This window comes from Glandiceps talaboti, chromosome 22 (assembly GCF_964340395.1).
Source record: "Glandiceps talaboti chromosome 22, keGlaTala1.1, whole genome shotgun sequence".
NCBI lineage: Eukaryota > Metazoa > Hemichordata > Enteropneusta > Spengelidae > Glandiceps > Glandiceps talaboti.
The window spans coordinates 5,764,636-5,790,635 of NC_135570.1; the positions used below are offsets into that span (position 1 = coordinate 5,764,636).

At 36.3% G+C, this 26,000-nt stretch overlaps 1 protein-coding gene across 1 annotated transcript in view; it reads right to left on the reverse strand.

Annotated features, from left to right (window-relative positions):
• Positions 1 to 26,000, reverse strand: part of LOC144451976 (uncharacterized) — a 61,517-nt gene that overhangs the window by 23,139 nt on the left and 12,378 nt on the right. The window contains exons 11-32 of the mRNA XM_078142922.1: positions 24,909 to 25,090; positions 23,900 to 24,077; positions 23,240 to 23,425; positions 22,133 to 22,324; positions 21,777 to 21,950; positions 20,125 to 20,310; positions 19,344 to 19,475; positions 18,515 to 18,709; positions 17,335 to 17,550; positions 16,468 to 16,662; positions 15,241 to 15,414; positions 14,372 to 14,536; positions 10,708 to 12,789; positions 9,325 to 9,576; positions 8,545 to 8,748; positions 6,984 to 7,180; positions 5,174 to 5,977; positions 3,881 to 4,139; positions 3,378 to 3,533; positions 2,639 to 2,788; positions 1,523 to 1,684; positions 194 to 284 (exon numbers count right to left, since the gene is read on the reverse strand). Coding sequence (XP_077999048.1) covers positions 194 to 284; positions 1,523 to 1,684; positions 2,639 to 2,788; positions 3,378 to 3,533; positions 3,881 to 4,139; positions 5,174 to 5,977; positions 6,984 to 7,180; positions 8,545 to 8,748; positions 9,325 to 9,576; positions 10,708 to 12,789; positions 14,372 to 14,536; positions 15,241 to 15,414; positions 16,468 to 16,662; positions 17,335 to 17,550; positions 18,515 to 18,709; positions 19,344 to 19,475; positions 20,125 to 20,310; positions 21,777 to 21,950; positions 22,133 to 22,324; positions 23,240 to 23,425; positions 23,900 to 24,077; positions 24,909 to 25,090 — 6,532 coding nt within the window. The remainder of the gene's footprint in view (positions 1 to 193; positions 285 to 1,522; positions 1,685 to 2,638; positions 2,789 to 3,377; positions 3,534 to 3,880; positions 4,140 to 5,173; positions 5,978 to 6,983; positions 7,181 to 8,544; positions 8,749 to 9,324; positions 9,577 to 10,707; positions 12,790 to 14,371; positions 14,537 to 15,240; positions 15,415 to 16,467; positions 16,663 to 17,334; positions 17,551 to 18,514; positions 18,710 to 19,343; positions 19,476 to 20,124; positions 20,311 to 21,776; positions 21,951 to 22,132; positions 22,325 to 23,239; positions 23,426 to 23,899; positions 24,078 to 24,908; positions 25,091 to 26,000) is intronic.

A 26,000-nucleotide genomic window follows, 5' to 3' on the forward strand; every position in this document is an offset into this window, starting at 1 on the left:
TCTAAAATAAATACCAAATTCCCATCCATATGACCACTTTAATGTATCTCAGATTGTATCAGAAAATAGACAAAATTCATTTTCAGTGGATTTAAGTTTTCATCCTCAAGTTGACAGCAAGTGTGTAGATGTCAATTTCACTAGGAAATTAACAAAAAACCTGACTTCACCAAGAAAAAAAGACCTGTCTTACCCGTAGTAATGTGGTGGACACTCACAGTGCCAAGTACCAGATTCTACTGAACATGTACCACCATTCCTACATGGCTCAATAGAACACGCATCTATCAATAGAATTAGACATAATATCAGTTATTATACCCTGCACTTGCCAGGTTGAACAAAAAATATGGAATATATACTCTGGTCGTTCATTTCACGACAATGCGCATCTATGTCACGACAATGCATGTCTATGTCACTGGTTTTGCTGTATTTGAAATATGAATCAAAACGTTCAAGATTGCCATTACTTTCCTCGATCTATCTTTGATATTACTGCAACTGGTATAATTATGTTATTCTCCAATATGTTGCTTCATTCAGCCAGAGAATACTCGTGACCTAAGGGTAGTCACTACTTGTCTAGCGACTCACATTGACAAAGACCTCTTAGGTCATTTGTATTTGCCTTGGCGGAACAAAGAAAAATATTGGCAAATAACATCCAAATATTATGACTGTCACACTATCTCAAATCTTTGATATACATTCTCTTCCCACACTCCCACATTAATGAATTGTTTATATTTGCTGTTTTGTGGTAGTTTTCGATAACCTCAGACCCTTGTTTGGTCTGAGCCAAAGCCCCCCCCCCCCCCCCCCCCCACACACACACACACACACACACACACACACACTTGCATGCTGTTAGTGTTGGGCCAGTGAGACTTCAGTGCCAGCGATGAACCCTTGACTAATGTGTCTAGTAAGTACACCCTCCCCTTTGCTCTAATACTTATAGTGAACATCACCCCCCCCCCCCCCCCCCCCCCCCTTCCCTTTTATCGTACAGCATAATATCATTATTATTATTGTCAACTTAATTTTACTATTTTTAGACTAAATATTTGCCGGTTGACTTTTACTTTATTTCTTGTGTGCTCCTATTATTTGGTGTGCTGACCATTACCATGGTTATAATTACACCCTGTTTATATACCACATATTTCCACAACAGAAATGACAAAACATCACACAAAGCTTCTTCCTGATTGGTCAGCAATGAAACAGAATAGAACTCACGAGGGCGCTAGTCATACGGACGTAAGGAAGCAAGTTCATCAAGGGATAGATAGTGAGTGGTGGCATTAACTAAACTATTCATTGACAAGTCAAGATATCCACATAGTTTATTGTCTTTGTACATGTTGAATGAAACAGCTTGCATTTGTCAAAGATATGGCTGGTCACACACATGCATGGACCGACAGACATAATCCATTGCTATATAGCCCCCATCCCACTAACTGTTTAAGGACTAAACATTATAATTGTCTCCAAGGGTATTAAAATCACCTACCAACACAATCATCTTCGCTATCAGATCCCCTCTCTGTTGTTTTTTTGCCTTCTTCACATTTCTTACACTTTCTTTTACCAGCTTCATCTTGGTAGTAGCCATACTCACAAAGTCTACACGGTTCATATCCATTCCTTGAGACGGAGCCAGGAGGGCATGGGGCTGCAAAATGAACCAATAAAAATACACAATATTATCAATTGTCATTTCATTTGGAAATAGCCAATCAAACAACAGAGGGAGGATATTGAACGGTGATTCTAAGTTTAACCAATGCAAATATATCCTGTATTAAGTCATCCATTTGAAAACAGCCAATCAGATATAAATGAGGGTGTGAAGTTACTCAATGAAATGCTACAAATTATGTCATTTGAAATCAGCCAATCAAACAAGAGTACAATGATATTGCTTGGCTGTAATTATCCAATTACAGAATGTTATCAATTATGTCATTTGAAAAAGCCAATCAGATGACAGATTGAAATCATGAACTGCTATGAATATTAATATGCAAATTGATACCAGGTGTGTATTTTTATTTTTATTAGCAGTCTACCAATCAAATGACAGAAGCTAGGCATGTGACGGTCAAATAGTGTTAAGTAAACGAATAGGTTGTTACACAAAAGGCATTTACATTCATGTGCAGAATGGCTAATCAAATTTTTTTTTTAAATGTGATGGACATCAGTCGATCAGGAGAACTGTTAGTTGAAATTGTAAATCCTTTTCAACTCCAGTATCCAAGCATTAAAGTGACCATATGGATGACAAATGGAAATCTATTTTGGATTTTGGATTTATAAAACAATTTTACCATGATGTTACCCTTTTAAGAAAATAAAGGGAAACCATATCAATCAAGTCCGTGTTTGTTCATCAATAAATTGCAAACAAGATAAAAAAAAAAAGGGTAAAAAGGTTTGTACAAATAACACATTTTTTTACAATTTAATGAGTTCAAAACAAGGACTTGGTATATGTTATTTCAAATTGGTTTTTCAAGTAAAAAGCATAGTAGAGTTATTTTATCAATAATAATACCTGAAATAAATACCAAATTCTCTTCCATATAGCCACTTTAATTTGAAAAAAAGACATATTGTGCATTACCATGGCATTCATCTGATCCTCTGTGACTGTATGTGTTGTCATCACAGGGTAGACACTCTGTGTTTCCATGTCCAGGAGCATAGTAATTGGCCGGACACTTCATACATGGTTTCATTCCATCCTCGGAATGCTTACCAGGACGGCAAAGAGCTAGAAAGAATTGAAAATTCAAATGTTTTTCCAAACATTTTCTCAGTATATACTTTTAAAGTTATCAATGTCATTATTATTTTTATCAATTATTATTCATTATTTTATTGGCAAACTCAGATGTTGATACTTTGAGTTTACATGTTGACAAAAGCTGAATACTAAAGCACCAACATAACATTTTTATGTAAGGCAAATTTTTAATTGTTTCATTGTGGAAAAAAAAACATGGAAAAAATCAAAGCCAATAACTTGTCTTTTAATTTTCTGAAAATTCATGCAAACGCACCAGACTCAATAAAGTGCACATTTTAACCTTATGAAAAAATATTTTAAAAAAAATAAAAACTTGAGAGAGGGTTTACACTTAATACCACAAATACAACTGACTTGTTATTATTGGTGGTCTGTATACATATGATACCACTAGAGGACACAATTTATCACTATTGTCTACCACTAGATGGCGCTATTCACCATCAGGGAATTGAAATTAGGACACTACCAGAGTGCGCTAGTAATCACTATGATCTGAATATAAATTACATCGCTACGATTTTTTTGTCATCAGTAGGGTCTGAATACTTACAAATACACTTCCTTTCATGTCGACTTCCTTCGTGTCTAGTTGAGTGGTTTTCATCACATGCCTTGCATGATGTCTGGCCATGTTCATCTTGGTATTGACCAATTGGACAATCAACACATATTCCCTCACTTTCATAAGTGCCTGGTGTACATTTCACTGAAAGTACAGATGATATGTCATATAGTTACATTAGTATGATTTCATATGGAAGAAACAGTCACCATGATTGGTTGGAAATAGTGAATAAGTGTAATGGAGTCACATATCCACCCAATAGACAGGTCTCGTCTTTAATTTCCGTTCTGTTGCTATACTTTGTCAAAGAGGCAATCCGATCACTCAAGATAATTTAAATTTAAAAAATTTAAAAAAATAAATTGAAATGCTTTTAATTGTTATTTCAAAATTCATTGTTCCGATGACTAATCTTTTAAATAATTTCTAATTCAATAAAAATTGATAAAAATGACACAAGTAACAGAGAAGAGTTAACTCTGACTTACGACAGCAGCCTTCTATCATTGTGTATCCTGATGGACATCCACAATGACGGTCAACTTCTTCATACGGATCTGCCTGGATTGCATCTGGGCAGTCTTCCCACTTATCTGAATCTTCGGGAATGATAAGATCCTGGTTTTCCCAAGTAAGTACTTCTTCAGCGATATGGTCCAAGCATTTGCCGGTATCACAACATGGAATAGCACTTCTGTCGCCAATTATAACCAAGTGGAATTCAATGACGACTCTGTACTTCAAAGTCTAATACAAACAAAAATTGTTCAAAGTCATCAAATCTGTCAAGATATTGTTTACTGGGTGCAAAAATTCCATTCTTTGTAAAGTCAGAAAGGTTAGGCGGCTATTCAGTTAAATATGGATGAAGGGTTCAGTTCAAATCAAAATGGACTTGTGACCGAAGGGTAGTCACTTGTCTAGCGACAAAGGCCCCTTAGGTAACTCAAAACTATTTTGTTAATTACTCGTAATATTGTACACCTTGTACAGTATTGAATCATTTCAAATCAGAATGGACTCGTGACCTAAGGGTTGTCACTACAAGTTTAGCAACCCGTATTTTCCTTGGCTGAATGAAAAAAAAATGGGGAGTAACATTTAATTATAATATTTATACATATATTTTACCATCATTGCAAATATAAGTTTTAGGGTTGATATGTTCATTCAATATTATTTCACAGCATGTGTGAATTTTTTTTTTCATTCAGTCAGGACAATATGAGTGGCCTAAGGGACTTTGTCACTACGAGTTGCAAAACCCTTAGGTCACGAGTATTTGCTGACTGAAAGAAAATCATTGAGGAATAACATACATTATGTAATTATACAAGTGCCAGTAATGTACAAAAAAAATTGGGGAAAGTAAGGACAATTTTGAGTGTTTTGACTTATATTTCAAACACAGCATGAACCAATGATGTAGACATGCGTTGTTATGACATAGAGGTGTATTGTCATGACAGAATGATCAGGGTATAAATTCCATATTTTTGGTTCAACTTAAGTTGGCTTGTGCATGGTATGATTTTAATTATATTCAAAAGGATAGCCCCAAAGTCCGAGAGTTATTGCATAGTATTTTAGAATGGTTTGAAATCTGCACTAGCTGTAACTGACAAGTATTTTTTTTTGAAACTGCTTTTTTTTTTATATATATATATATAATGACTTAATTGTAATATCATGCACCTTGCACATTATTGAATCCCTACAGTACCCCAGCTAATGCAGCATTAAATTGCTGGTCATATGATATAACAAGTATTATAACTTACTGGTTCTTCACAAATACATTCTGGTTCTGGTTCACATTCTGCTGATTGTGATTGTGAGTGTGAGCTTGACCGTGATCGTGACCGAGATCGTGACCGTGATCGTGACCGAGATCGTGACCGCGATCGTGACCGTGATCTAGACTTGGACTTCTTCCCGCTATTACTCTCACATTCATTTGAAGGAGATTTGGCTTTCTTTCTGCTTTCATCTGAACTTCCGCTTTCACTACCACTTCCACTTCCACTACCGCTTCCAGGGGCATCACAATAACATTCACATTCTTCAGACCCACTACCACTACCACTGCCACTGCCACTGCCACTGCCACTTCTTCTCTTGCGATTTTCTGAAGCATAATATCCACATATCCTTCCACTTTCATTACTACCACTTCCACTTTTACTCTTCTTTTTCTTTCTTTCATCACTGTCACGTGACCGACACCTCCCATGTTCCCTGCTGTCACTGTCAGAACTACTACTGCCACTGCAACTGCCAGTGCCTCTACCATTGCCATTACCATTGCCATTGCCATTACCATTGCCATTACCATTGCCATTACCATTGCCATTGCCATTACCACTGCAGCTACCGCTGCCGCTACCACTTCCGCTACCACTTCCACTACCACTTCCGCTACCACTTCCGCTACCACTGCCACTACCACTTCCGCTACCACTGCCACTACCACTTTTTTTCCCTTTACGACCATCTGGACCACTGTCAGATCCAGTACTAGATCCACTGGCAGAACTGCTGCCAGATCCAGTACTAGATCCACTTTCACTAGATGATGAATCATCCTGAAACAAACAACAAATTTAGACACTTAAATTTTGAATTTTTCACCTTCAAAGAGGTAGAAAAAAACAATCGCAAGGACTAATATTCTAAAAGTTCATGTTTCTTGAATGTATGACTGTACTTGTGATGTCACACCCTGGAAATATAAGCGTCTGTGCATATAATAAAATACAATACCATATGGATATGATATACCGATATTGCATGATACCATGATACAATACATTTACCATATGGATTTAAAATATGGTATACTACATAATTTGCATACAATGCAATACATGATATGATACAATGCAATCATATACATGTAATATCACAGCACTTTGCCATTTTGCTTTCTTAGTACAATTAAAATTTTACCATACCATATGGTAAGATACAGTACAATGTTATACTCCACTCTATCACAAGAAGGCATTACTCAGTATAAAAAGGTCTACATATCACATACAGCTTGCCCCTACTCTAAAACTGGAGGGCACTTCACACGTAGTAAGGTGACTACATATGTCATACAACTTACTCCGACTCTCTCAATATTTGAGGGCTCTATTCATGTAGAAAGGTCTACATACCACAATTCACATACAAATTACACCGACTCTCACAAACATTTGAGGATGCTATTCATGTAGAATGGACTACAGACCACATACAAATTACCCCTACTCTCGCTAATACTTGAGGGCGCTGTTCAGATAGCAAGGTCTAAATATCACATACAAATTACCCCTACTCTCGCTAATACTTGAGGGCGCTGTTCAGATAGAAAGGTCTATCACATACAAATTACCTCTACTCTTGCTAATACTTGAGGGCGCTGTTCAGATAGAAGGTCTATATATCACATACAACTTACCTCTTTATCTCTCTCTCTCTCGAATACCTGAGGGCAATATTAATGTAGAAAGGTCTCTATATCACTTACAACTTACCCCAACTCTCTCTAATACTCGAGGGTGATATTCATGTGGCAATGTCTACATATAATACAGAACTTACCTCTATTATCTCGATCCGTACAACTGTTTCTATCACAGAATTGTTCTTCACCTCTTCAGAGCAATTCAAGAGAAGATCAGCATCCTCTACAACTTGTTGCCATAGTTCATGGTATGTATCTAAGCAATCTTCTCCTATTGGACATTCTGCTGTGTAGTTAGTTGTGACCACCAGAGCACAGTCTGGTGCCTCTTTCACTGGAGAGAAACCAATGATGAGACGTTATGACAATTTGCAGGATGACAGAAATTTTCTGTAAACTTACACCATGCAGCACGATTGGTGTGGACACTGGATAAACAAGTTGAACAAGTTCATAGGTTTACGGGTGCTGGTGTCTGTTTCTTTGTACTCTTTTCGAGGATTATTTAGTTAAATGGCATACATCGTATAGATCCAACATATGAGCTATGCTGTTGTCTCTGTGTTAAGTTCTTAATCATGTTTGTCTGTTTTTTTTCTGTTTTAACCACACAAGATTTCCATTTAGGAGCGTGTAAGTTCTTTGGATGAATGTACACATATCTTTTACTCTTGTATCTAAATTTACGCATTTGAATTGGTATGTGAGCTCATATCGCAGTGTTTGTTGTCGGTGTTGCAGTTAACTGTGTTTTGAAGTCCCTAATGAGGCATACTTTCATGTGAAAGCTGGTCGTACGCTTACAGACATTTTTGTAGTCGTTTATTGCAGTTAAACGACTTCAATGAATGTATACATTAAATAATGACAGTGCCTATAACATTGTTCAGTAAGTCTCATCCAATAACTTAAATTTCTCATGAGAGCGCCCTCTGTGTTGCATAACTACAATTATTCTCAAAGAATCATTGAGGCAGAAATGACTTGTAGCAAGTCTTTGTGACCTAACACGCGATACTAATTTGATGTTAAATATAATAACATGTAATGATGAATACAAAAAAAATCACATTCTTTTCACCAAATTGTATACTTATCGTAGAATCATATTGTTTTGAACAATTTTCCATCTACACACCCTTAGTAACACGTCCCCCACCAAACACCAAGGCAATAAGGGATTTTACATTTTGTTGCAGATATGCAAATATGCCAAGCAACAACGGTTGTCAAACATGTGATCGTGGTCAAGCTTTCACCGTGGCCATGTGTGATGACAATAGTGTTGCTAAGTGCTTGACACTTTCAGCTTGAGCACCCACACCTGGCTGCTAAGGACAAAATGGCTCACACAGGATCTCGTGAGAGCTGTCATGAGACCAAAAAACAGCTTATTGGTCTGGTGGATTTTAAACCCCAGTATTTGAATCCCATGGACATGGATTAGTACTATCGTTAAAGAAGTCATAGGTATTAGATAGGGTAAGCCTTTCATTCAGGGCCAACAATTCTATAGCTCATCTGAATAAGTCTTTGTCACACTCATATATAATTCCTAATCTGACACTGGCCTTAAGTAATTTGCATGCACACTTCTGCACATCCAAACAGACAGGCAGACAGGTATTTTGCTATGACTTCAGCACTTTTGAACTTTTAGTTCAAGCCAGCTAATAATGAAGAACAGATTAAACTCACCAGCACAGCCTGGTACATCATTGTCTGGCACCCAACCAAGGGCAGGAGAACAAGCATAGAACGGTAAAGGTGATGGCAAAGGTTGTACAAAACCATAGCCGTCTGGACAGCCAACGTTACAAGATTTACCTGTATTTATTGTTGGTGTACATGCCCTCTCTCCCTCTGGATGGATTGGTAGAGACCATTCCGGACAACCTATTACTGAAAATTGCATTGACAAAAAAAACTTGATAAATTCTGGTAACATTATGAACACACACGCATGCACGCACACACGCATGCACGCACACACGCACACACACACGCACGCACGCACGTGATGTGAGATACAAGACTAAATTTAAGTCTACATGACACTGTGATGTGAGATACAAGATTAAATTTAAGTCTACATGACACTGTGATGTGAGATACAAGATTAATTTAAGTCTGAATGACACTGCGATGTGAGTTAGATTAAATTTAAGTCTACATGACACTGTGATGTGAGATACAAGACTAAATGTAAGTCTGAATGACACTGTGATGTGAGTTAGATTAAATTTAAGTCTACATGACACTGTGATGTGAGATACAAGACTAAATTTAAGTCTACATGGCACTGTGATGTGAGATACAAGACTAAATTTAAGTCTACATGGCACTGTGATGTGAGATACAAGATTAAATTTAAGTCTACATGACACTGTGATGTGAGATACAAGATTAAATTTAAGTCTACATGACACTGTGATGTGAGATACAAGATTATAATGAAGGGATATAATTTCATCTTACCTTTTACAATGATACCAAATTCACACTCTCCCACGTTACTGGCAACGTCGGCCACTTGAACAGTAATAATTTCATAGTTGTATGCTGGTATTGTAATCGTGCCATCCGTTGAGTATGTATAAGTCAGTTCACCAGGTTCATTATCAGTAGCTGTAACATCCCCAGTGTAGTCAGAAATTAACACGTCTATCGTTTCATCCTCTGTTTCAACAACTATTGTGTTTGGGCATGTCACCATTGGTGGCTGAATGTCTGTTAAAAAAAGAAAGATTAGTACAACATTCTCTTAATATCCATTAAAGTGGCTATATGGATGAGGATTGGGTATTTTCAATTTTCATAAAACAATTTTACCATGGTTTCCTACTTGAAAAATCACTGTGAAACAATAGTTTGTGTTTCACACTCAATACATTAAAAGGCTAAAAATGTGTAAAACGTTTGTTATTGTACATACTATAACAAACATTTTACACATTCATTAATATTTTATATTTATTGAGTGACAAACAAAGACTTGGCATATGTTGTTTCACAAGTAGGAAGCCATGATAAAATTGTTTTATAAATTAAAAATCCAAAATAAATTCTCAATCCTCATCCATATGGTCACTTTACTGAAAAGCTTTAATTCACTGATTAATATTCATGAGAATAATTTCCTTATTTATGAAATGATACACCGATCACGAAATTTTTACTTTGACTACATTGTTATAAATCAACTAAAAGTTCTTTATGACGTTTCCAGGGAGAAATGTCTCTTTTTGGAATAACCTATTGCAGTTACTATTAAAAGCATACAAGCATCACTGTTCAAGTATAAACAATAAAATCTATCAAAAACAATGCTTCGATCACAACTCGAAAGATGAAACTATGTTAGATCGAGCAACCCTAAAGGGGAACATCACTCCAGGAAATAAACGAATTGTTCATAATATTTGGGTTTTGGAGAGCCAGTTAATGACTTCACATCAAATAATTTCCACTTGGTTGCCAAGAAACTCTGTGCTTGAGTTCTTTTCGAACAACAGCATTCTGAAGTACTGTAGTCATATGTTTTGGTGCATTACGCATTCTCATTTGCTGAGTGAATTCACTCAGCACTCTTGGGTGGCTCGGGAAAACCTATGGTATTGATTGTGCCAGATGTAGATAATGGGTGCACTCACAAAAGAACATTGATGACAGTAAATTAAACATACGAGCTAAAAATGAATTGTGCCGAGTACTCTACATGTAAAATCAGATTGTGTTAGATGCAAACTGAATATTGATGACTCTTAAGAGTTGAATTCCTTCAGAAAAATAGTAAACTGATTGAAATCGTGCCGAAACCTTTTATGCTGTAATATATATAAATAAATGACTGTCACTTACCAACACATACTGGAATACTTCCAGACCAATGTGGCACACTGGGGATGATATCTTCCACAGTGATGGCACCCAAACAAGCATAGCTAGCAGATGTGAAGCCAAGTGCTTCTAGTATCATCCCAAGTGGATCAGCTGCACCAGTAATATCAACCTCAATGTTAATTTCTGTAGGGATTGAGCCACTCTGTATGGATGTCAATAAACTGTTATAGCTGTGACCTGCAGCTAGGTAGAATGCCAACCAACTGGGTGTAGTAGCATCATCGCCAAAGCATGTCTGAATTTCAACCCATACCTCCAATGTGACCCCCATAGGATGCATTGGTCTCACATATGCCACTTCAATGTCTGTCAGACAGGTCATCTGATCAGTGGATACAGTGATTCCAAGATGGGTCAATATGGCATTGATAGAGAAAGACTCAGAACGAATGTGGTCTTCATATTGCTCAAGGGAAGATGGACCTGTTATGATCATTGCAACTGCTGTCGGCAGTGAGCCATCAAAGCAAGTTTTGATACTCAAGTAAAGTGCTTTGTAGTCAATTTCAGCATCTTCATCTACATCATCATCATCATCTTCATCAGAATCAGAATCAGAATTAGAATCAGAATCAGAATCATCAGGGGTCTCCACACCCTCATATGTCACATGAATATTGTCTAAGCAAGTAGTTTGTTCATCTGACAAAGTGATACTAAGCATGGAAAAGAGAGTGCTGAAAGAGAAAGAGGCTCCACGAATTTGAACTTCATACTGCTCAAGGAAAGATGGTCCTGTAATGATCAATGCAGCTTCACTGGGAAGTGAACAATCTATGATATTTGTATACAGTACTTCATAGTTAATCTCATGTATGTACATAATTGTAATGTCTGATAGACATGTGCTCCCTGAAACTGTGGTTTCCACTTCTACCATGAGATCTAAAACAGACTTGCTACCAAACATCAATGAATCAGCATGGCATTTGAGGTAAGAGCTCCCAGTGTAAGTTGCCGACAACTGAGTCAGTGACTCGGTGCCTATACAGTTCTGTATTGCAGCATCCACAGCTGTATAATCAATCCTCAAAACTTCTGTGTCCTGAACAATGACAGACACATCTGATAAACACTGCAGAACATCATCATCAATGGTATCTTCAGAGAGAGTTTCAACGATACTTCTTGGTGAGTAAGTGAGGGAACGGATATCTTCCTCATATGACACGAGTGTTTCATATCCATCATAACCTTGAGGTAACTGGCATGCAAAACACTGCCTGATGCGGGCATCGATAGCTGCAAAGTTGATATATCCTTCAATTCTAGTAAGTACAACTCCTCCAAAGCAGTCTTCGTAGTCAGATAGGGTAGGGTCAATCAACAACATACCAAGTAATTGGTCGGCACTCAATTCTCCACTATGTAACTGTGCAAGCTTGTCACCATACGATGCTGGTAACACTGACAAATCACCATTTGGTACACATGCAGATATGTCGTAAATGAAAATTGAGTTAATGATGACAAGTTCAACATCAATCCTACTTATACATGACTTCTGATCATCTGTATATCTATCGGCTTCATCCTGGATCAGTATATCAACAAACGCTTGGGCATCTATATCTCCTTCTACAAGTAGATCAAAGCTGCCCTGATATGCAGTATCAATTTGTATTTCACCAGCACCTTCAGAGTCACTTGTGCAGCTAGACACTTCATGAAGTACGCCTCCAACACCTGGTGAGACAATTACAGGACCTGGTGCTTCTACACTGGCCAGTATTGCTGCAACATCTATATTAGTCAAACATGCTTCCTCATCACTGGTCAACAAAGTAGAACCAGACGCACTATTTGCTGAGAGTAAGTAGTTCACGAAACTCTCTGGGTCTGTGTTACCAGCTAATAATTCGTTATACTGAGGTATTAATGTTTGAGGCATACTGAACCCTCCTGCTGCAGTACCACCGAAACACACCGCAACTTCTGCAATTACAGCTGCAGTACCAGCAGATACTTCAGCCTGTCGTTTGTGTCTTCTAGCTGAAACTGGTTTGGAAATTGAAACAAATCTCCTCTTACGATCATGTGCTGAAGCAAAACATAAAAGTTACTTTAAATTTGTTATATTATCATCGTCATTTGACATTACAATAACAGGAGATGTAGTGACAATCAATAAAATTAACAATGACAGAATAGATGAAATATGAGGAGACCAAAATCAATCTGAAATAAGGAAATTATCCCAAATCACTGTTCAAAAGAACGTCTTATATATTTTTGGGACAAATTTTTTTCCCTGCAAATTAAAAAGTTCTCACAGTATTCTACTTACTTAACGATCACTTGCAATTGACTGAACTCAAACCTGGTACATGTATTAGGATATAAGTTTTACATAATCTAATGGCTTAATTTATTGCACGTATCAAAAAATGTACAGAAACTCCCTACTCTGAAATCACCAGTTCTAATAATACCAGTTGTAATGTCATAGAAAGCATTACTTGATATTAATAGCACTAAAAATAATTTCAATGAACTGTTTGTAAAATTTTCACCTGAGTAAAACACTTATAAATTCAGCTTGTGCCTTTTTAATACACACTTTCTCTCCTCTTTGCAATTATTATAGCTAAATTTTACAAAATAGATCTCTGTTATCTTTTCCCTGCATAAGCAAACACATAGGAGACTGTGGTTAAATCTGCCACAAATAAAAAAAATACAGCTAAAATTATGAGTCAAAAACATAATGTTCCATGAATGAAACACCATGGCAAGCCTACATCATTTTAGCTGTAATGTCTCATGAGTGAAACACCAAGCCTACATCATTTTAGCTGTAATGTTACATGAGTAAACACCAAGCCTACATCATTTTAGCTGTAACGTCCCATGAGTGAAACACCAAGCCTACATCATTTTAGCTGTAATGTCCCATGAGTGAAACACCAAGCCTACATCATTTTAGCTGTAATGTCCCATAAGTGAAACACTAAGCCGACATCATTTTAGCTGTAATGTCCCATGAGTGAAACACCAAGCCTACATCATTTTAGCTGTAATGTTACATGAGTAAACACCAAGCCTACATCATTATAGCTGTAATGTCCCATGAGTGAAACACCAAGCCTACATCATTTTAGTTGTAATGTTACATGAGTAAACACCAAGCCTACATCATTTTAGCTGTAACGTCCCATGAGTGAAACACCAAGCCTACATCATTTTAGTTATATTTGCCAACAAAATATTAAATGATTGATGAGAGTTTGTATCTTAGCTATAGGCTACTTAACTAAGCCATGGTCCCCATTGGACGGTACAGATCATCATCAAGCATCTGGCGGGACTTGTCTAACCAATAGGTTTGGAGCACTTTACAGAAGTCACATACTTTTAAACATGCCATGAACATGTGTTCTATGGTTTCAATTTCTTTTAAGGAATTGTTATTCTAGTAGAGTTCAGGCTAGCACATGTAAATCTTTGAGTTCAAACTTACACTGTAGTAATTTGTGTGTCAAATTTTACCAAAAATTCAGTTACTGGGGTTCTCCAACATTAGTAAAAACACTGTTTTGAGTAGTCAAATCAGATCAGAAGTAATACTTTGGCTACAATGAACTACATCAAGGCCAATATTTGCATATAAATAGACACTTACCAGGTGCTATAAATCCATCAACGATACATATGATTGGCTCAGCAGGACTGGGACCATAACCTTCTTGATCACATGAAAAGTATAAACTTGAACCAACAAAGTAGTCCCCGAACAAACCATGTTGATTGCCACCGAGCAAAATGCCTGGATCATCACAAACCATTGCTATGGAAGAAATGTTGAAAAACAAAATATAAAACTATCCATCATGTACATTTGTTTATTCATATTCTAGTCGTAGGGTTAGACTTATAGTGACTGACTTGGAATCTGTAATTTACACATTTGAGCATCACTGCTGCAATGTATTATGCTCAGGAGTGATGGCGTTGTGAAATCATAATGGTCAAAAAGTTAGAATGACTGACTTGGAATCTACAATTTCCTGGTTTGAGCCTCCTCACTACAGTTTATTTCTGAATGATTAACTACTTATAAGTTGTTTGGTAAATAAGATTTCCAAGTCAATCCAGCTGTACAAGTGTGGAACTGATAGGACAATGGTTGCTATGGGAAGGAATTAAATCCCATGTCTGTGAAAGCCTTGCTTAGATTTATCAGAATAATAATATTTTATAAAGTACATTTTTAAACAAAAATCACAAAGCAATGGTTGTCTCTGGTGCACCATGAACTGAACAGAAAAATCTGCATCAATTTCTAGATAAGAACACCTTCAACCTTTGCTGTTAATCCTGTTATTAAAACAGATTTAAATCTATATGAAAGTTAATTCAGCAACCATTGAAACGAAACGTTCCATTTTCAATTGTATACAGTGGACACTTTGTTGCTGTAATGTTTGCGGTACTATAAGGCAACTGGTGTAATGTTTGCGGTACTATAAGGCAACTGGCGCATATACTTACCGACACAATATGGTACAGAGTTACTCCAATGACTATCAGATTGACACTCTCTTTCTGCAGCTCCACGTAAAGTATAACCAGGGTTACATCGACAGATGACTTTATCTCCCAGCTGTGTGCCTTCGTGATAACAGCGTCCATTTACTGGGACAGAAGGCTTAAGACAGGGTACCCCTAGAAATATATCAGTGTTATGAGTGCGTAAGTTTGAATCTTTGAATATTTTTAAAAAGAAATAAATATTACATATTATGAATTAATTAATAAATACATTAGAGTGACCCTATTTTTTTTATGTTTCTCATTACCTGACCAACCCAAATTTTCAGCCTGGATATCAATAATTTTTTAACAAATACTTTCGCCTGCCTCTGATATTTTGTGGAAAGCCCCCTCTCTGGTAAGAATAAACAAGTGTCTGGACTGTCAACTTCATCTACAGTCATGGCGGTGGTGGTGATGCTTGTTCACAATACAACCCCAAGAAGATGAACTTAAAACTTTGTTTAAAGTTGTGCTTTTAATGTATTGAGACAGACATAAATAAAAATTATATTCACAGCACTTCTAATCTATGTCTCTGCGAAGCAACAATAATAAAAATATTCTTGGAAACTGGATAATTTGTCATTGTCAAGTTTTCCAAACTGCAGTTTTCAGGTGTATCACATCCAAATGATATCCGAAAAAGTAGATAATTTGATGTCTATAATGTAACAATCATTACACCACACACACACACGCACACGCACACAAACACACACATGAACACACACAGACTCGTAATGACAAGGCCCATTAGGGCACTCAATATTTTCCTTGGCTGAACTAAGGCCTAATAAAAAAAAATGTGTGGTTCCGATTATGCTCAATTTTAGAAAAGGTGGGGTAGGTATATATTTTATTTTTATTTTCTTATATATTTTTTTTCATGTGCGAGTGTCTAGTTCAGGTTTTCCATTGTTTTCCAAAAGGTCTCTACGTTGTTTATTTCTTCCTATCAGATGTACAGCCATTACAGATTGGAAGAATAGTTTTATATTGTCTTTTTAAGTTGATGTCAGTTTCCGTAATCCACTATTTCTCATGAAACTTCACAATTTTTGGTATTTTATCATTTTTTCGATCTCGGATACGCAAAAAAAAAGTTATTTTTTTTAGGCCTAAGAAAATGGGAACAATATGTGTTTTGAAGTATCCATCACAAATGATATTACATGTACATACTTTCACAAACAGAAGGTACTTCACTCCAAGCATAGGTATTGGGATCTGTTCTGACACAGTAAGCTGTGGCAGGACTTCTTAAGATGTAGCCCTCATCACAAGTGTAGGTGACACTGCTTAGATATCCATAGTTGTCGGCATCGGATGCTACCCATGTACTGTGCTCAGTGTCTTCTGGTGTTAAACATTTGGCAGCTGAAACGTTGAAATAAATAATTTGTAAATTATGGAGAGAGTGTTGGATAGAAAGTAACTGTGATTTAATTTAACATTTGAAACAACAACGGTAAATGTGTTTGGAGTGTATATTGTGTGTATTTGTGTGGGGGTGTGTGTATGTGTGCGTGCATGTGCATGTGCATGTGCATGTGTAGATGTATGTTGGAAAGGGGCGCGACTGCATTCAAATTTCTGAATTTCATCTTTAATACACTGTGGCCTTGTTAGCTATCTAGACTCAACTCGCTCCCCCATACTCACAGTCACACATGCATACATGTGTACCTACTATTCAACATATACACAATTTTAAGCCACTCATGCCCATACCTTCCTCAACCCCCATTCACATGCCCACCATCCAACACACATTACTTTTAACATTTAGATGCTGGAATGGATACTTCTGTAAAATGGACAGTCACTATTCTTTAAGGAATCTGGTAACTTTTGACTGTAAAAAATCTTGCTAAAGCTAGTAGCCTTTATTTCACTAAAATCTGACTGGCACAGTGATACTTACAGCATACTGATTATAAATAAATTTAATAGATTTCAAATCTAACAAATTAGAAATTCATTTCACTGTGACAAACAAATGTCCAAATACAGATAAAGTTACAATGAAATGACAAAATCTCAACTTACATGCAATGGTTGGGTAGTCATAGTCCCAGTCTCCAGACACTGTACATGTCAGTGAAAACTCACCAACCACCATAGAACCAATGGCAGCAATGATATCGACAGACTTGCCATATGGAACACGTACACTATCATCTCCATATTCACAGCCACAATCACCAGAATACACAGCAATGGATGTCAGAGTAAATGGAGCAGTAGTGAAGCTACACACAATGGCTGGAAAAAATAATAACAAAGAAAACATCAGTTTCTGCATAGTTTTCTCAAAAAATTACTAATTTGGTGTAAACAGTTTTCCTGACAAATTTCTATTTTACAAATAGTGTGGCTAGACATCACTGAGCAATACCATAAAAGTATAAGAACAAGTTTACAGAGTGCATCTACATGTATATTGTGTTAAATCTCGCTCTCTCTCACTCTCTCAACATACACAAAAACAGAAAACAGACAGGTAGGTATATATAAGAGAAAGCAGTAAAAGGAAATACAATGCTTGTAGAATGCTCTCAGACTGCCATCTTGCCTTCAACCTCACACTATAAATTCATTAGAATAATTGGTTTAATTTAACGGCGTGTCTAGTAGCCGCGGTGGCGCTAACCGATCCTCACTGGAACTGCTAGTGCCACCACCCACGATATTTCTCGTCACTGAACATTTCCCAACAAATAAATCACACAGAACTCCTCCAACACTTCCATTCAACCTTATAATACCAAATGCAAACTAATTATTTCATTTTTCGTGCAGTGCACAACCATTCAAAAAGTCTCCGTAGCATGTACCGATGTCATGCATACGCACAATAACTCTATGCTCGTGAAAGTACTGCCGCAGAGAACACTGCAAGCATTCATGCAAATATGCCACATTGCATACGCTTGTCATGAGGTTCTGTCATATTACAACTTGACTTTTGTCTCATTTTGTTTTCATACATGAATTGTACTTTGTGACTTCTTAAAGGACATTGAGATATTTTTCATGGAATGCACTATATAAGAATCATAGACTGGATTAGATTAGATTAGATTAGATTAGATTAGATTAGATTACAATGTACAAAGTAATCCAAAGGTATGATCTAAAAAAGGCAGCAATGCTGTTTTTACATTCACCTCAGATTAGACGTTACAATTATTGTCCCTGGTAAGAATCCATATATGACCATACTTACGAACACATGTTCTTTGGTAGATAAACAAGCTGCGAGAATCCAAACCACTTTCACCAGTTGGGAGATTAAAGCCATTGGTACCATCCACAGTAAAGAGAGTGAATCCTTCATCACAAGTACATTCATAATCACCTTCATTGTTAGTACATATATGGTTGCACAGATTCAGGCTGTCATCTGAACATTCATTAATGTCTGTAGACAAAAAAAAAGACAGCAAAATTTTTTTTTAATTTTTCTATATTCCATGTTATTATTATTACTATTAGTATTATTATTATTGATTTTAATTCAACTCTATAAATTGTTGAGCCATAGACTTTTCTTTCACAATGTTGAAAAGGAAAATATACACTATTTACATTACGTTATTCTCTACATGACACCTATTTCATTTCTCTCATGGTAATAGCCCTTTCCAAAATTTGCCATGGTGGCGCTCTACTTCCTGTCTGTGTGTACCTTGGGGGTATACATGGTTAGGTTACTTGGTTAATCATAGAGCACTGCTGCTTTCTTGATGTCTGAACAATATGAAAAACATCCCTGATTTTAACACTTCTACAGAATACCAAGGGACGAAGCTCTTAAGAAACGGTACAATTATAATGGTGATGATACACCCAATTTGAGTGAGGGCGCTGTATTCTCAATTTCCTGTTTGGAGTCTAGAATGGCATATTGATATGATGGGATGTTTGGTTGCTTGAACACTATATGCAAAGGTGAAGAACACTAGCCAGAAACCATTGCGTTTTAACTGTTTTGTTTTCCATTGTCATGGTAATAACAATGGTTGATAATCATGTTATTGATGTGACTGACTCACCAACACATGTAACAGGATCGTCTGCAGGATGCTCGAAACCATCTTCACAACTACAATCATAGGTACCAGGTAGATTCGTACAAGTTTGGGTTGTGTCGCAACCAGCTGTATCTTCAGCACATTCATCAATATCTGAAAAATATGACATTCAGATAACATTAGTTTCAATTATAACATTGTTTTCATACAGCTGATTGGCTTAGATCATGTCACATGGAATAGACTAGTGACCCATAGTGACCTAAATTTGCATACAGAGTGCACTATTCCTTTTCTGTTTTCCCTAGGGCACTATTACAGAAATATGAGACTTTTCCCACCAGTGATTTTCTTCAACTCTGAAAAGAATACATACCAGAGAATATGTTTTATAGAACACTAATTTCTTGGCTTTATTTTGGGCAACATATTACCCCTAATGTTGTTATGTAGAAACAATTTCCCTCAGCTTTCAGCCTCGGGAAATATAAGTAACAGCTCCTGTGGTAAGGCCTATATAAAAAAAATTGTGTGGTTCTGATTACACTCAATTTTAGAAGAGGTGGGGTAGGTAGATTTTTTATTTTATTTTATTTTATTTTTTCTATGTGAGCGTCTAGTTCAGGTTTTCCATTGTTTTCCAAATGGTCTCTGTGTTATTTATTACTTCCTATCAGATGTACAGCCATCACAGATTGGAAGAACAGTTTTATATTGTCTTTTTAAGTTGATGTCAGTTTCCACATTCAATATTTCTACAATGATTTTTTTTCAGCCTAAGCAATGATTTTTTAGTTCTTACCATCACATAAAGTGATAACATCATCCCACACCTGGGGAGTAAGACAAGTAAACTCCATAACAGCACCACCTACTGCCCTGTAGCCATCTTTACAATGTACAGTTACACTATCTCCTACGTAGTAGGGTAGTTCTGGTTCCAGGTAAGTGCCAGATTTGTCAAGCAAAGGATCCACACAAAATTGCTCTGTAGGGAAAATAGAAACATACCAGAATTCATTGGTTTGAAAATTACGTAGCTGCATGTAAAAATAATATGTACAGCAGTTGATGTTACAGTGACCACTATATATGAGATCAAGGGTCAAAATATCAAAGGCTAATATCTTCATATCGAACAAATTTCCAAATTTTATGTCTTACGAAACAAAATACTGATCGCGCACAAGTATATAAAATGATACATTTTATCTTACGGTGAAGATTAATCAACATTACTATTGGATGACGCGAGGATAATTCAAACACAAAACTGTTTATTTGTGTTCACAGTGAGATAAAATATAACATTTCATGTGCATGTGTGCTATCAGTGCCTGTAATTTTTTGTATACATAATTCCTAACAAAACACACTGTGCTAGATGTAAAAAATCACTGTGTTGCTTAATTGAAACTCTATACTATTAGTCTTTCAGGTTTGGAAGTAAGTGCATTGAACTGTCATATACGTTTCCATTTGTGGGTGTTTTCATATTTATATTGTTTACTTTGATAATCAATGTGAAACTCTCAATATACACACTTATACCATGCATGAGCCAAGTTGAACAAAAAATATGGAATATATACTCTGGTCATTCTACGTCACGACAATGCATGTCTATATCATGACAACGTGTGTTTTATATGTCACTAGTTCTGCTGTGTTTGAAATATGGGTCAAAATGTTAAAATTGCCATAACTTTCGATTTTTCTTTGACATTTAGGCACTGGTATAATTCATGTTATTCTCCAACATTTTTCTTCAATTAGCCAGAAAATACTTGTGACTAGCGACTCATAAAGACAACAGCCCCTTAGTTTACTCGTATTTTCCTATCTTGCTGTTGTTACAGATATAGAAACATATCTGGGATTCTAGCCAGACAAATAAAGCTACTTGCAATGTACAAGAAAAGTATATAAAGTGCCTTGTCTATTAAAATTGTTAATTACCACATATCAATCATATTCATAAATGCAAAAATTGATACAATTTTCTCACAATGTAAATATTAACTAAGAATGAAAAAAATATAATATTTTTTTCACAGTCCTGATATTGGTGTTTGCGCTTTCAGATCAGAATATCTTTGTTCATGTTGGGTGGATTACCACACATGTATAAGACTCAATTAGAAATGCCCATATCAGGGGGGTATAGTGAAACAACTTAAACTTGGGTAGACACAAGCTAAAATGATTGCTGTTGCGCGAGGTAGATTATACAGGTGGGTGATAGCTTGGTTAATATAGATATAACAACCCTGTAAACACTAAAAGTGAGGAAAACTTGCTTTCAGAAATGCCACCCTACTACGAGTATAATCATATGAAAGTCTATAATTGCTACATTCTATAAAAATGTCATAATAGTATTTTTAGTTTGTGCCAGTGTTAAATCTGTCATTATTTCCAGAATAAGTTGGAAGAAAAACATACAATACTTACGTGAACATTGCGGTGCTTCGGTTGACCAAGTGCCATCATATTGGCAAGTTGCATAGGTCCAACCAAGTATTGCTAAGCCATCATTGCAGCCATATACTGCAATGCCACCAAAAACAGTCTCCACAGAAACAATAAAACCATTGTCAGGAGCTACAACTTCTGGGCATCCAATAGCTAAAATAGAAAATATAACTTTTTAGAGCATTTATTGACATACTATGTGCTTCAAATATATAACAATAAAAGATAACTGTTAGATTGTTCAAGAAAGTTTCAGTAAATATCAAGCAATTTGGAGTCACCATAAACAGAGGATATCAAAATTTCTGAATCCAATATGGCTACTGAATACTTACGGCGGCAAGTAGGATATATTCCCCAGTTTCCATCAGACTGACACGTCATCACATGAATTGTAATTCCATTCCCAGCTGTCTCTAGTTCATAACCATCATTACATTCAATTTCACAAACATCTTCAAACAAACGGGTTGTTATGGTAACGAGATGACCATTTTGAATACCATTGGGCTGCCCACAGGAGATACCTATAAAAATAACAAGTAACATTTATGAATATGATATTATCAAGTAACTGACGGTTACCAAATCAGATGATATTACATACATGGGCTATACATTTTATGTCGGACAGATTCATAAAATTTGTGAAAAATCTGTCCTACATACATGTATTTAATATAAACAAAATCACGGTAGGGGGAATTCACTGGTTTGATCTTTAAATTTTAAAATATAGCATGAATTTTACTTTTTTTTCAAAATTTACTTTTCAATTTGATATATGTATAGTATATTAAGTTCTTCATTAATGTGTTTGTTTGTTTGTTTGTAATCACATGTAAACGTAAAACGATAGAATGAATACCACTGACTTAGCGTGTTTATGGCAATCAGGAATAAGATAAATGTTATACCAAGATTGCTAAGTGTTGCTGTCGGTAATTAACCAGTGATATAATAATAATAATAATAATAATAATAATACATTCTTATCAGCACATTACGCAACAGTCTCAATGTGCTTTACAGCACTGAAAAAAGAAAAAGCACCACGAAGGGTTAAATTGTAAAAATGTCCTACTTAAAACAGAGAGACCTTAAAAACTGTTAAAACCTAATATCCAAGATGAAATTTAAACAAAGAACAGTACAGTTTAAAAAAAAAAAAAACCTCACTGTTTCCAACCCTATGCATTGCATGATGTACAGTGTACATGTAGAACATATTACAATCTGATAGTGCTTCATGGGTCTACATCAGAGGTTTTATTCAAGTTTTTTTTTATATCGTTCAATACCTCATAACTGTTGTCTTTTAATACTTAGTTTTATCTTTGCATGAATTCTTTCCTTATCTCATTTCATACAAACAATTTGGTATCATTCATTCCATAGTTGTATTTGTTTTACTACACTAAATCTAAAAAAATCCCACTTACGTCTACATTCAGGTGCACCGAGATGACTTCCGAAGTCCCAATGTCCACAGAAGTTACAAGTAACACTGCTGTACGATGTATCTACTAACTCATACCCTGGTTCACAGCTGAAGTCTACACTCGTTCCATATTGTGTATCTGTCATGTCAGCTATAACACCCTCACCTAGGTCCAACACTTCACAATCTGTAGATATGGTTACCAAACAAAATTAATATAAACATGCATTCCAGTCTTATCATCAGGAATAGAGACAGACAGACAGACAGACAGACAGACAGACAGACAGACAGACAGACAGACAGACAGACAGACAGACAGACAGACAGACAGACAGAGATAGACAGATAGACAGGGCTGGCCAGACAGGGATGACCAGACAGAGAGACAGAGACAGAGAGACAGAAAGACAGACAGGGATGGCCAGACAGACAAACAGACAGATCTTGAGGGATGGATAGACAGACAGGGATACAGGGTAGGCAGACTGGGATGGCCAGACAGACAGACAGACAGACAGACAGCATGATCAACATAATGATTTTTAGTCAGACAGATTATTGTTGGAGTCATTCAAAGTCCAGATGCATCCTTGGATGAAATTATTTTTTGAAATTATAAAAACTCTGAGAGAAAGTCAAGGAAATATAATTTGCTCACCTCTAGAATACCTAGCCATGAAGCCTTTGCCTTTAGAGTTGTTATTGGTGATAAATTTGACATATAAATGTCCATTGGCTGACCAGACATCATTTGGTTTGACTTCACCTGTAGCAGTTCCAGTGTGTTCATACACCAAGGCCAATGTTACATTATCATCATCCTCTGCATCATATATCTACATAAACAACAAAACGGATAAAAAAAAATGTCATGTGAACTTTTATGACAAGTTATTGGCACAACTCATTATACCGGTACATACAATCATGAAATGGCACTATTTGATGTCCTGTCCTGTACATGGATTAACCCAATCATGTTATTACATTGGTATCTAAATGTTATTACAAATACTTTAAAATAGAGATGCCTAGAGCTTATAGGTGACATATTATTACTACTTTGTAAATGTCTGTTTGTATACACATATATGCAATCATGTATGTGTGTGTGTGTGTGTGTGTGTGTGTGTGTGTGTATGTATGTATGTATGTATGTTTGTATGTATGTATGTATGTATGTATGTATGTATGTATGTATGTATGTATGTATGTATGTCCGTCTGTCTGTCTGTCTGTCTGTCTGTCTGTCTGTATGTATGTATGTTTGTATGTATGTGTGTGTGTGTGTGTGTGTGTGTGTATGTATGTATGTATGTATGTATGTATGTATGTATGTATGTATGTCCGTCCGTCCGTCCGTCCGTCCGTCCGTATGTATGTATGTATGTATGTATGTATGTATGTATGTATGTATGTATTTATGTATGTATGTATGTATGTATGTATGTATGTATGTATGTATGTATGTATGTATGTATGTAAATAATAATTATGAGGTACAAAATGCCATGGCAGGAAGGCCGCCAAGAACAAAAATTTAGACTCCATACAAGTAAGCCTTACGTTTAGGCCAATGTCAAATCTATAACACTACCCACCCCCACTCCTACACACTTCAAATGAACAGTTATACCAGATGCAATAAGCCAATCTCTGATACTTACACTGACAACGTCATTTTCCTTTCTGCCTTCCAGCTGGAATTCTTCAAATGTCAGACTCATTCCCCTATCATCGGGATCAGTGATAATCCAGGAACAGTCCAGATTATTTCGGTAGTCTCTTACAGGATAACCAGGAGATCTGATGAATCCACACTTATGCTCAAGCTCTATGTCACTGCAGCCTATGATGTCAAAACACATTAAGTTTATCAACACAACAATACAACAGTAACAACTATACTATGTATTATGTATATGTAGTACACCCCTGATGATGATGACATGAGGTCAGCTAAAATTTGTGATTTGCTCCCGATGACGTGATGTCAGCTAGAATTTGTGATTTGCTCCCAAGAAATATTTTGACTCTGAGTAGAAATCTTATTTCTAAGTATGAACTTAGAGTCCCAAAGTCCATGAACATCCATTCTAGTATACTATACATACCGGGTAATTATGTTCACCATGTCGTCAAGTCTTGTAACACAATGACAAAACAGTGATGTAGAAAATCGCTGATTTTATTACTACATTTAAGTCTGGTTGGATATATGTACAGTACTGTATCCAAACAGGACTGAAAAAGCTCTTGAGTAGTGCTGCAATGACTATTTCATTACTGCAATTGGGGTTCTAATTACAGCACTGTATCAATACAGGTCCTGGACTGCTGAAGCTCTCAAGCAGTGCTGTACCAATTTCATTATTGCAACCAGGGCAGTTACTGCATCAATGCAGGACTGAAACATCTTGAGCAGTGTTGAAGCATGGTTATTTCATTACTGCAACTGGGGCTTTTTTGTATATTACAGTAGTTTGTATCAATACAGACTGACGAAGATCTTGTACAGTGGTGTTTCTTCTCAGCCAATTTGACACCCCACTGACATACAGCAATTTCTCGGGGACACACAAAAAGTTAGTATTCCCCTACTTATTACTCAGAATCTTCATTTTGACTCACAACAAAACATGACTTTTGTTTTTCATTAGAGGGAACACTGCTGATAAGTACTTTCATAGTAGCAACTACAATTTCATTAAGAGCTTTTGAAAGAAAAGGAACAACAAACAGTATGAAAGGGGAACACT